The sequence below is a fragment of the Dunckerocampus dactyliophorus genome, chromosome 17 (assembly GCF_027744805.1).
Source record: "Dunckerocampus dactyliophorus isolate RoL2022-P2 chromosome 17, RoL_Ddac_1.1, whole genome shotgun sequence".
NCBI classification, from domain to species: domain Eukaryota; kingdom Metazoa; phylum Chordata; class Actinopteri; order Syngnathiformes; family Syngnathidae; genus Dunckerocampus; species Dunckerocampus dactyliophorus.
The window spans coordinates 708,153-723,131 of NC_072835.1; the positions used below are offsets into that span (position 1 = coordinate 708,153).

Genomic DNA, 14,979 nt, shown 5'->3' on the forward strand with positions numbered 1-14,979 from the left:
TACTCTGCCAGGGAGAAGTGTGATATACACGTCCCCTGTTATACAGAATTTATTTGACTTTGATGCTTGTTATTAAGCAAATTTGGAGCGACAGGACCGGAGCAGGAGGGGACAGAGAAGAAAAGAAAAGAAAAGTTGGGGGGAGAAAAAAAAGAAAAGAGAGACAAGGACAACAGCAACAACAACAATTGTGACAACAAGAACAGAACAACAGAAACATACAGAACTACATCAGCAAATAAATGTCTGTGACAACTATAAAGACGAACAAGGACATAAGGACAAAACAATATCAACAACCACAATGACAAAGCTGTCAATGACAATCACACATAATAGCAGTCATGAAATGATGAACTATGATAGTGAACAGAATGATAATTACTGTAATGCACATCATTGTAAAACTATAGTCATACTGCTGATATCACCGTCGCTGTAATAAAACCAACAACATAATAACACCCTGGTTAACTCAGTGAGTAATGTGGGGAAGTACGTATGTACTGTGAGTGTGCATATGTACATGTGTACAGGTATCTCTGTATGTGAGGAAGACTTCATATATATAAAGGTGCAGGAATGTGTGGGCCTGTAATTGTCACTGAGAATGCATGAAAGGAAAGGGGCCGCCCTCCACCTCCCAGAGAGCCCCGCCCCAAGTAGCCAGGCCGGGCCCCCGCCACCAGAAAGCCACCAGGACCACAGGGGCAGGCAGCACAAAGATCAGTGCCCCAAGAGCCAGCCCAGAGAGCCCTCCCCCCCGGGAAGACCAGCAAGGGGCCGAAGAGAGGTAATCCCAGCCAAAGACAGGGCACCGGCGGGCCGGAGGACTGCCAACCCCCAAGACCAGCAAGAGATCACACCCCACAAAGGCAGACAAGCATCAGGGGCCACAAATCGGCAGGCCCAGAGACGCTCCCACAACCGGAAAGAAGCCCACCCATGCCGGAAACGCCAATCCCCCCCCACCGCCACCCCCAGGGAGCGGAGCCCAGGCCGCCCCACCCAGGGATGCAGGAGGCACACCCTCCACCCACCCGGCGGAGGCATGGGCGGCAGAGATGTATCACCCAGCACCCGACCCCACGGAGCAAACCCCTGTATGCCCCCCCCCAAAAATAAATAACTAAAATAAATAAATAAATAAAAGTACACACACGCACGCACATACACACTCCTACGCACCCACGCGCACGCACACACACACACACACACGCACACACAGTGGTCGACTGTCCCACACCCGGAAGCCTCGCCCTATCCCCCGTTGGTAACCCAAGGAGCAGCGGAGCTGGGGTCCCAGACATACAATCCAGAACCCAGGCGGAGAGCGCGGACCGCCGGGGAGCAGGAAGACACCAGGCCACACCCTCCCAACGGTAGGACGCCACCAGCAAGTCAAACAGAGGAGTCAGCAAGGAGGAAAGCGGGAAACTGAGCAAGCGGGCGGAAAAACAGGCGAGCAGCCAGGCGAACCACCACACAGCGCCAACCGACACCCGCGGGCCAGCAAACCCCGGAGAGGGAGCGGGAGCACCACACCCCAAGCTGCAGGGAGGCCAAGCACCAGAGCCGAGAAGGCGAGACCAGCAGCAGACCAGCCAACGAACCCCACCAACCACCAGAAGCCAGACCAGCCACATGCCACCAGAGCCCCACCCTCGACAAGCCCGCAGACAGACCGGGGGAGGCGAGGACACAGACAGCGGCCCAGCAGAGCACAAAACGCACAACCCCCCCCAGCGGGCCCGGCCCCAGGGCACACGCCCCCACCCCCCACCCCACCCAGGCCCACAGTACCCGCAAGCATGACCAAGCCCCATCCCACCAGTCGGCCCGGCACCCCAGCAGCCGCCGCAGCGCAGCAACCCCAAGCCCCCGCGGCGGCACACGGGCCACCCGCAGCACCGGCACCGCCCCCCGGAGACCACCGAACCCGCCCCAAGAGCGCAGAGGAACCCGCGGCACGTGTCAGTCCAGGGGAAGCACCGCAAGCCGCCCCCCCGGCGCAAGCCCCGGCATCAACAGGCCCCAGAGGGCCACCCCAGGGAAAGGCAGGCGAACCAGACAAAGGCATCCCACAAGCCAGGCCACCGCGACAGCCAGGCCCCCGGCCACACCCCCAACCCTGGCAGGCAGGCGCCGCGGAACAGGCACGAGGCACCCCAATCCAGCCCACCCCACCCGTGTATGTGAGAAGGTGTGATTGTGTCTATTATGCAATTTTAAAAAAATAATAAATAAATAAATAAAATAAAATAAAAGAGGACAGCTATGAAGAGCTGGTCTCTGTGTCCCTGAGGGGTGTATCTGTGTGCATGTATATGATAGGGGTGTATGTGGATGATAGCTAATGATGCAATTAAAATCGGGGGACAGCTGCCGCTCGGAGGGCCCCTCACCTGACCAGCCCCCCCAAACCCTAAGTGTCTACTCTGCGATTAAAATTGGGGGGCAACAGGTCAGTGGCACGGCAGGGGCAAAGGAGCCCCGCAAGGCAGCTCCCCTCCCCAACCACGCCCGACCGTAGGCCACCCCCCAAAGTCCTATATGTATGTGAGGTGGTGCAGTGGAACAGGAAGGACGGGGGCCCCATACCCCAACGCCGCCCAAACCGAGCAGGGGGGGACCAAGGACACATGACCGACCGGCCACCCACCACAGCCCAGGCTCAGGCGAGCCACAGGCCGCAGGACACACCACAGGCCCTACCCGGCCCACCAGGATGCCCAGTCCGGCCCACCCAACCCCCCAGAGGCGATACCCCCAGCGCCCCCCAACACCGGAGCCCCACCGGTGGTAGTGTCTACAGTGCCTCCCCCAAACCGCCAAACGTGATGCTTTACTTTTTAAGAAGCGAAGCCGCCTGTTGCCCATTCGAGTTAGCGAGGCTAACTTTAAGCCTGAGTGTTGGGCCTTGGTGTCGTCCCGCCTCTGTTACGGCTCCGAGGGTTCCACAGAAGGTGGAAAATTGCTGGGGTGACTTCATCTCCTTCCCATTCTTTGTCTGTGCTGTTTAAACAGAACCCGCAGATGGGTAAAATTGCCGGGGAAGGACAGTCTTGCTGATGCACAGCAAGCGTGGTCCAATCCACAGCATTTTAGTCTAATTTACGCAGACATAACCAGAAGGAAAGTAAGTCTTGTCAATGAGTTGCAGCAGCAGTTGAGCAAGCCCAAAATCCAGCAGTTTGCAACAATGTTTTCCCAAACTGATGCGGTCATACCGTCCAGTTCCATGTTGCGCTTCCGGGTCATGAGTTTGTTGTAGTCACTTAGCTGTTGCTAAACAGTTGTAGCTTGTTGTTGAGTTGAGTGGAGAGTAGGCTGATTGGTGCCACCTACCTCCACTCCTGTCTCGTTGTGAATCGCAACTCCACATTTGGTGATCCACGATGTGGGTAAAAACGTCGACTGACAACAGAGACAACGAGACCGTGCCAGCGCCGCTATAAGCTAACCAGTTAGCTAACGCCAGCACACCCACGCCCGTGGTTTCAACATATCAAGCCCTGTTCCGACTGCGAGGAATAACACAGGACGTGACGAAGTACTGCGAGTACGGGAGCCCACAGGCCCGTAGCCCATACCATCCCGACTGTTTCTGATGACGTTTTTGGAGAATCTGTGCTGGCCGCTGCTTTAGCTAGCTAGCAAACTGGAGAAAATTGGGTCAGCGACTGGAGAAGTAGGTCAAGTTGTTTGCTAGCGGGAAGAAAGAAAAAAACGCAGGAATCTCATTCTCACCATCTTTGTGAAAAAGCGCCTGCAGACTCTATGAACGGATGAAGATGGAGTGTTTGGCGGGTAGGATTCCTCTCCTCCTGCCACGGACCCTGGAGGGCGAGGGCGAGGGTCAGACCTCTGCTGTGACAACACATGAATGCTATGAAGGATGAAAATAACAAAAAAGTAGATTAGCAGGTCAGACATGGATTGCCAAATGGACCCCGCCGGGTTTCGGATTTCTTGTGAAACTTTCGAAAGACTTTCTCAGGTTGTTTCCAGTAATTGTTTTCAAAACCACCAAAGTATTAGCATATCTAATGTATTGTGTGGAGATATGGGGTAATCATTACAAAAGCAATCTTCACTCACTCACTGTACTGCAAAAAAGATGTTGAGGATCATTCATGATACCAAGTATAGACAACATACACACCTTTATTTTTAATATCACATATTAGTATCATTCATGATACCAAGTATAGACAACATACACACCTTTATTTTTAATATCACATATTAGTATCATTCATGATACCAAGTATAGACAACATACACACCTTTATTTTTAATATCACATATTAGTATCATTCATGATACCAAGTATAGACAACATACACACCTTTATTTTTAATATCACATATTAGTATCATTCATGATACCAAGTATAGACAACATACACACCTTTATTTTTAATATCACATATTAGTATCATTCATGATACCAAGTATAGACAACATACACACCTTTATTTTTAATATCACACATATTAAAATTAGCAGATTTAGTATTCTTTCAAACTGCTGGAGAAATGTGTAAAGTTAATAATAACTTGTTAGCCAAAAACCTCATCCAGTATTTCTCAATCAGAGAGGAGAAATATGATCTTACAGGGAAATGAAACTTAAAACATTGATATGTGAAAACTACACTGAAAAGCCACAGCATTCCCGTGTGTGGAATGAAACTATGGAAGGGATTGAGTAAGGAAGTCCAACAAAGTACAGAGATGAGCACATTCATAAACAATACAAGCAGTTGATGTTTGCTAAATACAAGCAGAAGAGTCTTGATCATCACAATGATGTTCTGTCAGGTTTGTTATTTTTTTGTTTGTTTTTTTTATTTATATTTATTATATATATATATACTGCAACAAAAAAAATTAGAGGAACACTTGGAAAACACATCAGATCTAAACTGGGGGAAAAATGATGTTGTCAATGAGCTCCTGGACAGTCTGAGGAGCAACCTGGCGGTGCCAGATGGACCTAAACATAATGTCCCAGAGGTGTTCTATTGGGTTTAGGTCAGGTGAACGTGGGGGCCAGTCAATGGTATCAATTCCTTCATCCTCCAGGAACTACCTGCATACACTAACCACATGAGGTCGGGCATTGTCGTGGACCAGGAGGAACCCAGGTCCCACTGCACCAGAGTAACCAGAGTAACCAGAGTAACTACCTGTCTCCTGGAATCTCCTCCATGCGTCCAGGTACCTCAGTGATGCCCTGGTCCAGATCTGGGAGGAGATCCCCCAGGACACTACGGACACCATCCGTAGTCTCATTAGGAGCATGCCCCCACGTTGTCAGGCATGCGTACAAGCACGTGGGGGCCACACAAACTACTGAGAATCATTTTGAGTTGCTACAATGACATTTTAGCAAAATGGACCAGTGTGCTGCATCATTTTTTCACTTTCATTTTTGGGGTGTCTTTGATTTCCCCCCTCTATAGGGTGATCATTTTCATTTCTATCAAATGATGTGGCATCATTTTGTTACTAATACATCACCCACTTATTATCAGGAAACATATTCAACATCATTTTCCCCCAGTTTAGATCTGATGTGTAATCCACTTACCTGCCTTCTTTGGCCTGCTCTTAACTGAGGACTGGAGCCTGTTAAAGGTGACCCAGCTACTTGCAGACGAAACCACCCCCGCCCCGCCCCTGGATTAGGGTCTTTAGTCAAGACAGTGCATGATATGCTGATTGCTGCTATGTCTTGCTGAACCCAAGAGAAAGTAGGGAAACGACACAAACGCAGTACTTTTGCCAGCAGCTGAGGCTTTGCAGCATCGCAGATAAGAAAGTCCAGGGCCAGCCCGGCCCAGCTGAAGAGTTTCTCTTCACATGGCTGCTTCCTCTTGCTGGACATTATTGTGCCGACCTTTGTCCTCTGAGGCTTTCATCTGGTCCACAGCAGTCCACACTGGACCTCAGCTGTGGGAAACTCTGGCCAGACTTAACAGGGCTTCAGCCCAGATAGCAGGTGCTTGGCACTGTGACCTTCCCATCCCAGGCGCAGCATTCCATGCCTGTCAGACCCAAATCGGGAGCCCCGCATGCTCTGTGTCCAGCCACACCATCTGGAGCTGTTCATCCTGCTGTGCTTTGTTCAAACCCTAAAGTGTCCAGAACACTCGGGTCTTTCATCGCTAACGACATACAAGCGCGGCGGCTTTGATTCAAGACAGAGCAACAGTGTGCTGTTATCGTGAGCCTCACGCCTCCCCCTCTGACGCCCAACACACAGCAGACCGTTCATGTGTCTGCACACTGGACCGGAATCACCTCCGCTGGCCTAGCATGTCCTAATGCTCACATGCTAACAACAATCAGCTGCCGTCAGTGCCAGAAAACAACAACACAACCTGTCACTTTTGTCTTTCTTGTATCAATTCAGGCATGGATCCCATTGACCGGTCCTTTTTCAAATGCAGCCAACAGATATTTAGTTTCTGTTATCAGGCAGTGCATGATACGCTGCGTTGCCACTTCATGAGAGGAAGTGAAAAAACAAAAGAAGACATGGGATCGAAAACCTGCCCAGATCTGCAGACAAATAAGCAAATGACGGAGTACTTTCTGTAGGCAAGACAGTGCATGACGTGTTGCTTATTGCTATGCCTTCCTTTAATCAAGACAAAGCAAAAACAAAATGCAGGACACAAAAACTGGAGGAGCTTCTTTTGTCAAGACACTGCATGATATGCTGCAGGCTGTATGTCTCACTCGACTCAAAAGCGAAAAGACGCTGGACCCTGAAATTTTGACATATGCAGAGAAGTTGTTAAACTATGAAGTAGATTATTTAGTCAGGACAGTGCATGATATGCTGCTAGCTGCTATGTCTCATTGAAGTCAAGAGAAAGCAACAAAAAAAGACACTGGGCCTGAAAATGTCACTATTCTACCGACAAATGATCAAACTATGAAGTAGGTTATTTAGTCATGATAGTGCATGATAGGCTGCACAGAATGTCAATGGACATTGACATTTTCAACAATCTATAGAAAAAATGTCAAACTGTGAAGTAGATTATTTGGTCAAGATAGTGCATGATATGCTGCTTGTTCCTATGTCTCACTGAGGTCAAGAGGGAAAAAAGTCATTGGACCAGAAATGTTCACTGTTTTATGGCCAAACTAAGGAATAATAATACAATAAGACACTGCATGATATGCTGCTTTGATGAGCCAAGTAAGTGAAATGATCAGAGTGACACAGTGGTCTCTTTAAAAGCTGCTCCTTTTTATTGTCTCTTGTCTACCTTTTAAAAATGTCGGGGGGGGGGGTCTGCACCACTGCATTTTTTTTCACTTTGCCAAATGTCAACTTTGCATAAATTGAAAGAAATGCACACACGAGACAATGCAATAAATTAGCATATCATTTACACGTGGAAAAATGAGTAACGACATGAATTATTAATACTGAATATCAATGATATGATCACATGATGCACTCTGATGTTCACAGCAATGACAATACCAGTTGCATCGAGTTCACTTTTCTTAGTTGGATTGTCGTCAACCTCTGCTGTCCTTAACCCCCCGCCCCCACCCCTCCTCAACGACCTCCTTCGAGGTTTGGGAGCCAGCCATAAAAATCCAAACAAAAAAGTAGCAGCAGCAAAAGATAGAAATAAATGGGATGACTTGAGGTGTATTCCCTTTCCAGCAGTGATGGCTTGTGGGTAATGGGATCACTTTACAGCGTCAGCATCCTTTTGCTGCTGAGACGATACTGAAAAACGATCCCAGTGTGAGGTATAAACAGACAGACGAGGACGTGAGCAGCATTTAGCAAAGAGAGCTAATATTATTAGTATTATTATTTTTATGATACGTATGTTGTTTGGATCCAGCCTGGCTTGTAAGCATGGTGGGAGGAGGTGATGGGGGCATCCCGCCTTGTAGCACCAAGCCTGGGGGGGCAGAGCGGGAGGAAACATTTTAAGAGCCAGAGAGAGATGATGGTGGGGGGAAGCACCGTTGTTAGCATGTGAGATGTCCACTAGGTGGCGCCATCCTGATCTTAAAAAAAGAAACGCTTCTTCAAAGTCCATCTGTCAGGAGTAAACCGAAAGAAGGTGTCAATCCGGTCACGTTGCTGACTCAGCTTTCATTTAGGCTGCGTTCACACTTGTGGTCCACAGCGAAATGTCAAAAAGATACTCGCTGTGTACTCACGTGCGCTTCGTTTCGTGTTCTTGCCGACGCCTTGAGTCACACTGGACATCGAGTTTACAGCTCTGGCTTTTAGCTCGACGCCTAGTGCCCTCAACCCTGGGCGGCGCGTGTTGGGAGCCCAGTGCGTGTGCAGGCTGTACCAGACGGGGTACTGAAGTACTATTGAGAAGCTCGTATTATTTATTCATTTATCTGTATGGGCGTGGATCAGCATGAATAAAGACCAACAGACCTGCCAACTCTGCCTCTTCCGTCTCCCCCTGGGTGGCTCGCCACACTATTTGAGAAGTAAGGACTTGATTGGGCAACTTTTGTGACGTAACTCAGTTATTCCGTCTGCCGGGTTGAACACGTAGGTTCATTTTATATTCAGCTATATTTACCAGCTTAGATTTCATATACTTTTACAGAGTGGCGTTGTCACTCACCCAGAGGGAGAGAGCAGAGCATCCAACACATTTGATGATGTGTGCATGCTGCCACTTTAATAGCGGTCCGTGTTTGGGTTCACACATGACCAAGCAAAGCGTACCAGCACACCAGATTCCTTTCAAACCAACCAAACACGACAAGTGTGAACGCAACGTCTAAATTGTCAGTTTTTTTTGTAAAAGGCCAATCTGGTAAATTGTTTAAATGTCGCTGACTCGTCTTGAATTGATCTCGGTGAGCAATCAAGGCACCCTTCGAGTCAGCAGGTGTGGATGAAGATGATAAATGATCATTCGTACATCATATAGATAGGAAGAGACTCACATGGAAAGACAGTAGGCTACTATGTGACATGTAGTACAATAAATATACAGTACACGGATGTCTGTCGTATCTTCTTGGCAAAAAGTATTTACACAAAAAGTGCAGCCAAGCCAAAAGTCTTCCCGGCAACAGCACTCGCAGTGTCCTTCCTCACGAGGGGGGTGCTGGGATGTGTGTCCAGCACTTTGGATTTGATCAAACTCGGAGGACTACCAAGGATATCAGGAATTATTATTATAATAAAATAACATCACCAACCCGCCCTCCTCCGAGCTCCACTTCACAGAAGTGAAGAGTTTTGTGTCAGCGGTTTGGCTTCCTTCTGGAGAACCTCGCCGTCTTTTCCTCGGCTGCTCCCGAGTCAGTCGGCCCTTCCGTCTGGACGGGTCTTTGCCGGGCTCAGTGGCCCTGGCAGGTCTTACAGCACATCTGCCGGAAGTACGCCCGACTGCAGAACTTGAACTTGAGCACCAGCGGGCAGTAGGCCACCTTGTTGACGTCTTTGCACTCTGCACGCACACAAGATGGCGGGGCTGAATGTAGTCCACAAGTACTCCATAAAGACATCAAATACCATCAAGACAGAGTTTGCACACTACACAAAGCAGCTCGATTTATGCGCCACTGAAAAGGAGCCAACAACAAGGTCGTTATAGTGGTAGTGTCTGGGGCTGCACGCGTGCTGCTGGCAATGGGGGAGCTGCGGTTCACTGAGGGGAAACTTGAATTCCAACATGCACCCTTTGGGAAACACGACAAAGAGCACAAACACCTCCAAGATGCTGAAGGTGAAGGTGATGGGGTGGGAAGATCATCCCAAGTCAGCACCTGTGGGCATCCTGCAAGATGTGTAACATCCACCAGCTCCACCAGTCACGTCATCATGGAGGAGTGGAAGAGGATTCCGCTAACAACCTGCTCAAGTCCATGCCCAAGAGGATTAAGGCTGCACAAGTGCTCACACTAAGTATTCACACCAAGGACGCACTTTGGACATGTTCACTGTCAGGTTTTGGAATTCATGTTTCCCCTCAGTGAACCGCAGCTCCCCGGTGCCGGCAGCACTCATGTGATACATGCAAACGTTTGGGCACCCTGACCATTTCCATCAGTTTCATTTGTAAATCATTGGGTGTCATCAGAGAGTATGAAATAAGTGACGGACAGAGTAACGTTTCACATTGGATGAGTAAAGGATGTGCAATATGCATGTTCCAAAATGTCCAAATGTTGTTTTGCTTGCCTCAGGCCATGAAGTGCAAGTTGATGTTGTAGCTGTTTGGGTGGTCTTTGACACTTGAAGTGTTTGTGCTCGTACATTTCCTCATGATGTTCCCCACAGTGGAACCTGCTAGCTGAAATAGCGATCTGCGATACTCTATCTTTTTGGAGCCTTCACGCCATTTTTCAGGTCAGGTGTTGGCTATCCTCACAGGAAATTCCAAGAAAAAACAACCTTAAATATCTTTGATCAGATGATCGAAATTCAAGTCTTAATGAGCTGACAAAACCCATGTCAAAGAAAGTCTGCAGTTTGATAAAGAAGGTGAGGAACACCACTGAATTCCATCTCACCAGGATGTATGGAAGTCCACTTCCGTCCATTCCTCTTTTTTATTCTTTTTCTGCATGTAAAACTAGAATTATTCTCTATAAAGTGTATTTCTCTAGTTGTCTATTTTTCTTCATATTTGTGGGTCTCTACAATGGATTCATTGAACTGACATTATTTCCTCCGGGTTTTCATTCATTCATTCATTTCATTTTGGTTTTCCTCCAACTTTTCGGAACAAACACTGAGGTACCACAAGTACGGCTGTCTCGTCCCTTGTGAAGGTAGGGTGAAATGCTGAGATGGGAGGGGTGTGCTGGCTCTTGTGAGATACGTTGTATGTAATTGCTGGACTCCATCACCAAGTTGATGAAAAAATTAGAAGGCTAAAAATACTTTGGAGGATGACGGCCTGATGCTGTGACTCACATGTAATTGTGATACCTCCCTCAGGGAACACAGCAACTCTACTTGGCCGCCAAGGTGAAACCTGAAAAAAGATCTTGGCCCGCTTTGCTAGCTGGGCTCGCTGCCACGACTCACACACACCCACACAAAGCTCACGATGTCGACTGTAAGGCAGAGAGGCCGCACTCTAAATGCCTTATCGTGATCTGAGTGTCTTCCCTTATTAGGCTCGGGCCCCCGCCTGGGCCCGGCCAAATCAAACGAGACGTTGCCTCACTGCCGTCCATAAAGCAACAATTAGCCTCAGGCTAATCCCATTAGCGCTGCTCACGTTTTCCACGCTAGCTCAGCGTGCATGTGCATGACCATCCATCATGTGGAAGTTAATATGGAGCCAGTGGGTGGGGGGGTGGACACGGCTGGCAAAGCGTGGGGGACGTGAAGTCAAATACGCGCCATTCGACACGTGACCCGGATCCCGGCTCCTGTGCTTGTCTCTTACCGTCGCCGTTGGAGACGGGCGTGGCGTCGCACTTGCTCTCGCACTGCTGCATGGCGGTGGGTCGCAGGGTCTCGGCGCACTCGTTGGACGGCTGTCCCGTGTAGGACAGACACTGCACCGTCCTCATCTGCTGGCCAAGGCCGCACTGGGCCGAGCACTGCAACCACAAAGGTGACGTCAGTTCGCTCTTTACTAGTATCCGCACTGCATCCATCCATCCATTCATTAATCTATCCGATCAATCCATCCATTCATCCATTCGATCATCCATCCAATCCATCTGTTCATCCATCTGATCATCCACCCGTTCATCCATCCATCCAATCATCCATCCATCTGTTCATCCATCTGATCATCCATCCATTCATCCATCCATCCGTTCATCCATCCAATCAGCAGACACCTGACACATGGTGTCCACAACAAACACCTTCCATGTGCACCTCATTGATCTGACTTCCTTTTACACTTGTAATGGTGTGTCTCATATGTCCTGTGTTACCATCCCAACAAGCGCTGGCTTCCACTAATACAGCACTTCATATCTTTAGTCAAGACACAGCATGATATGCCGCACTGCTACTATGCCTCGCTGAAGTCGAAAGAAAGCAGAAAGAAGACACAGGAGCCGGAACACACCCTGGGGACAAATGATCAAACACATCTAACTTTATTTAGTCAAGACAGTGCATGATATGCTGGTTGCCTCAGTAAGCCTCATATTTTGTTGTTTGTTTGGATTGAAGCAATGCTGCTGTTAAACGGAAGGAATCCAAGTGATCTAGTGTATGTATTGATCTGTATTGATCTTGTGTATGTATTGATCTTGTGTATGTATTGATCTAGTGTATGTATGTATTGATTTAGTGTATGTATTGATCTAGTGTATGTATTGATCTAGTGTATGTATTGATTGATCTAGTGTATGTATTGATCTAGTGTATGTATGTATTGATTTTGTGTATGTATTGATCTAGTGTTTTTATTGATCTAGCGTATGTATTGATCCAGTGTATGTATTGATCTGTATTGATCTTGTGTATGTATTAATCTAGTGTATGTATTGATTGATCTAGTGTATGTATTGATTTAGTGTATGTATTGATCTAGTGTTTGTATTAATTTAGTGTTTGTATTGATCTAGTGTTTTTATTGATCTAGCGTATGTATTGATCTAGTGTTTGTATTGATCTAGTGTATGTATTAATCTAGTGTATGTATTGATCTAGTGTATGTATTGATCTAGTGTTTTTATTGATCTAGCGTATGTATTGATCTAGTGTTTGTATTGATCTAGTGTATGTATTGATCTGTATTGATCTTGTGTATGTATTGATCTAGTGTATGTATTGATTGATCTAGTGTATGTATTGATTTAGTGTATGTATTGATCTAGTGTATGTATTGATTTAGTGTATGTATTGATCTAGTGTATGTATTGATTTAGTGTATGTATTGATCAAGTGTAAATAGTATGTATTGATCTAGTGTATGTATTGATCTAGTGTATGTATTGATTTAGTGTATGTATTGATGTAGTGTTTGTATTGATCTAGTGTACGTATGTATTGATCTAGTGTATGTATTGATCTAGTGTTTTTATTGATCTAGTGTATGTATTGATCTGTATTGATCTTGTGTATGTATTGATCTAGTGTATGTATTGATGTAGTGTATGTATTGATTGATCTAGTGTATGTATTGATCTAGTGTATGTATTGATTGATCTAGTGTTTGTATTGATCTAGTGTATGTATTGATCTGTATTGATCTTGTGTATGTATTGATCTAGTGTATGTATTGATCTAGTGTATGTATTGATTGATCTAGTGTATGTATTGATCTAGTGTATGTATTGATTGATCTAGTGTTTGTATTGATCTAGTGTATGTATTGATTGATTTAGTGTATGTATTGATCTAGTGTATGTATTGATTTAGTGTATGTATTGATCTAGTGTATGTATTGATCTAATGTATGTATTGATTGATCTAGTGTATGTATTGATTTAGTGTATGTATTGATCTAGTGTATGTATTGATTTAGTGTATGTATTGATCTAGTGTTTGTATTGATTTAGTATATGTATTGATCAAGTGTAAATAGTATGTATTGATCTAGTGTATGTATTGATCTAGTGTATGTATTGATTTAGTGTATGTATTGATGTAGTGTTTGTATTGATCTAGTGTACGTATGTATTGATCTAGTGTATGTATTGATCAAGTGTAAATAGTATGTATTGATCTAGTGTATGTATTGATCTAGTGTATGTATTGATTTAGTGTATGTATTGATGTAGTGTTTGTATTGATCTAGTGTACGTATGTATTGATCTAGTGTATGTATTGATCTAGTGTTTTTATTGATCTAGTGTATGTATTGATCTGTATTGATCTTGTGTATGTATTGATCTAGTGTATGTATTGATCTAGTGTATGTATTGATTGATCTAGTGTATGTATTGATCTAGTGTATGTATTGATTGATCTAGTGTTTGTATTGATCTAGTGTATGTATTGATCTGTATTGATCTAGTGTATGTATGTACTGATCTAGTGTATGTATTGATTTAGTGTATGTATTGATCTAGTGTATGTATTGATCTAGTGTATGGATTGATTTAGTGTATGTATTGATCTAGTATTTGTATTGATTTAGTGTATGTATTGATCCAGTGTGTGTATTAATTTAGTGTATGTATTGATCTAGTGTATGTATTGATTTAGTGTATGTATTGATCTAGTGTTTGTATTGATTTAGTGTATGTATTGATTTGTATTGATCTAGTGTGTGTATTGATTTAGTGTTTGTATTGATCTAGTGTGTGTATTGATCTAGTGTATGTATTGATCTAGTGTATGTATTGATTGATCTAGTGTATGTATTGATCTAGTGTATGTATGTATTGATTTAGTGTATGTATTGATCTAGTGTATGTATTGATTTAGTGTATGTATTGATCTAGTGTTTGTATTGATCTAGTGTTTGTATTGATTTAGTGTATGTATTGATCTAGTGTAAATTGTATGTATTGATCTTGTGTATGTATTGATCTAGTGTATGTATTGATCTAGTGTTTTTATTGATTGATCTGGTGTATGTATTGATTGATCTAGTGTATGTATTGATCTAGTGTATGTATTGATTTAGTGTTTGTATTGATTTAGTGTATGTATTGATCTAGTGTTTGTATTGATTTAGTGTATGTATTGATCTAGTGTTTGTATTGATCTAGTGTATGTATTGATCTAGTGTATGTATTGATCTAGTGTTTTTATTGATCTAGCGTATGTATTGATCTAGTGTTTGTATTGATCTAGTGTATGTATTGATCTTGTGTATGTATTGATCTAGTGTATGTATTGATCTGTATTGATCTTGTGTATGTATTGATCTAGTGTATGTATTAATCTAGTGTATGTATTGATTGATCTAGTGTATGTATTGATCTAGTGTATGTATTGATTGATCTAGTGTTTGTATTGATCTAGTGTATGTATTGATTTAGTGTATGTATTGATCTGTATTGATCTAGTGTATGTATGT

General features: G+C 44.9%; 1 protein-coding gene across 2 annotated transcripts in view; it reads right to left on the reverse strand.

The window, feature by feature from the left end:
• Positions 1-4,474: 4,474 nt before the first annotated feature.
• Positions 4,475-14,979, reverse strand: part of adamts6 (ADAM metallopeptidase with thrombospondin type 1 motif, 6) — a 90,008-nt gene continuing 79,503 nt past the window's right edge. For both annotated transcript variants that reach the window (XM_054756666.1, XM_054756665.1), the window contains exons 24-25: positions 11,431-11,587; positions 4,475-9,477 (exon numbers count right to left, since the gene is read on the reverse strand). In XM_054756666.1, coding sequence (XP_054612641.1) covers positions 9,368-9,477; positions 11,431-11,587 — 267 coding nt within the window. In that variant the 3' untranslated portion in view covers positions 4,475-9,367. The remainder of the gene's footprint in view (positions 9,478-11,430; positions 11,588-14,979) is intronic.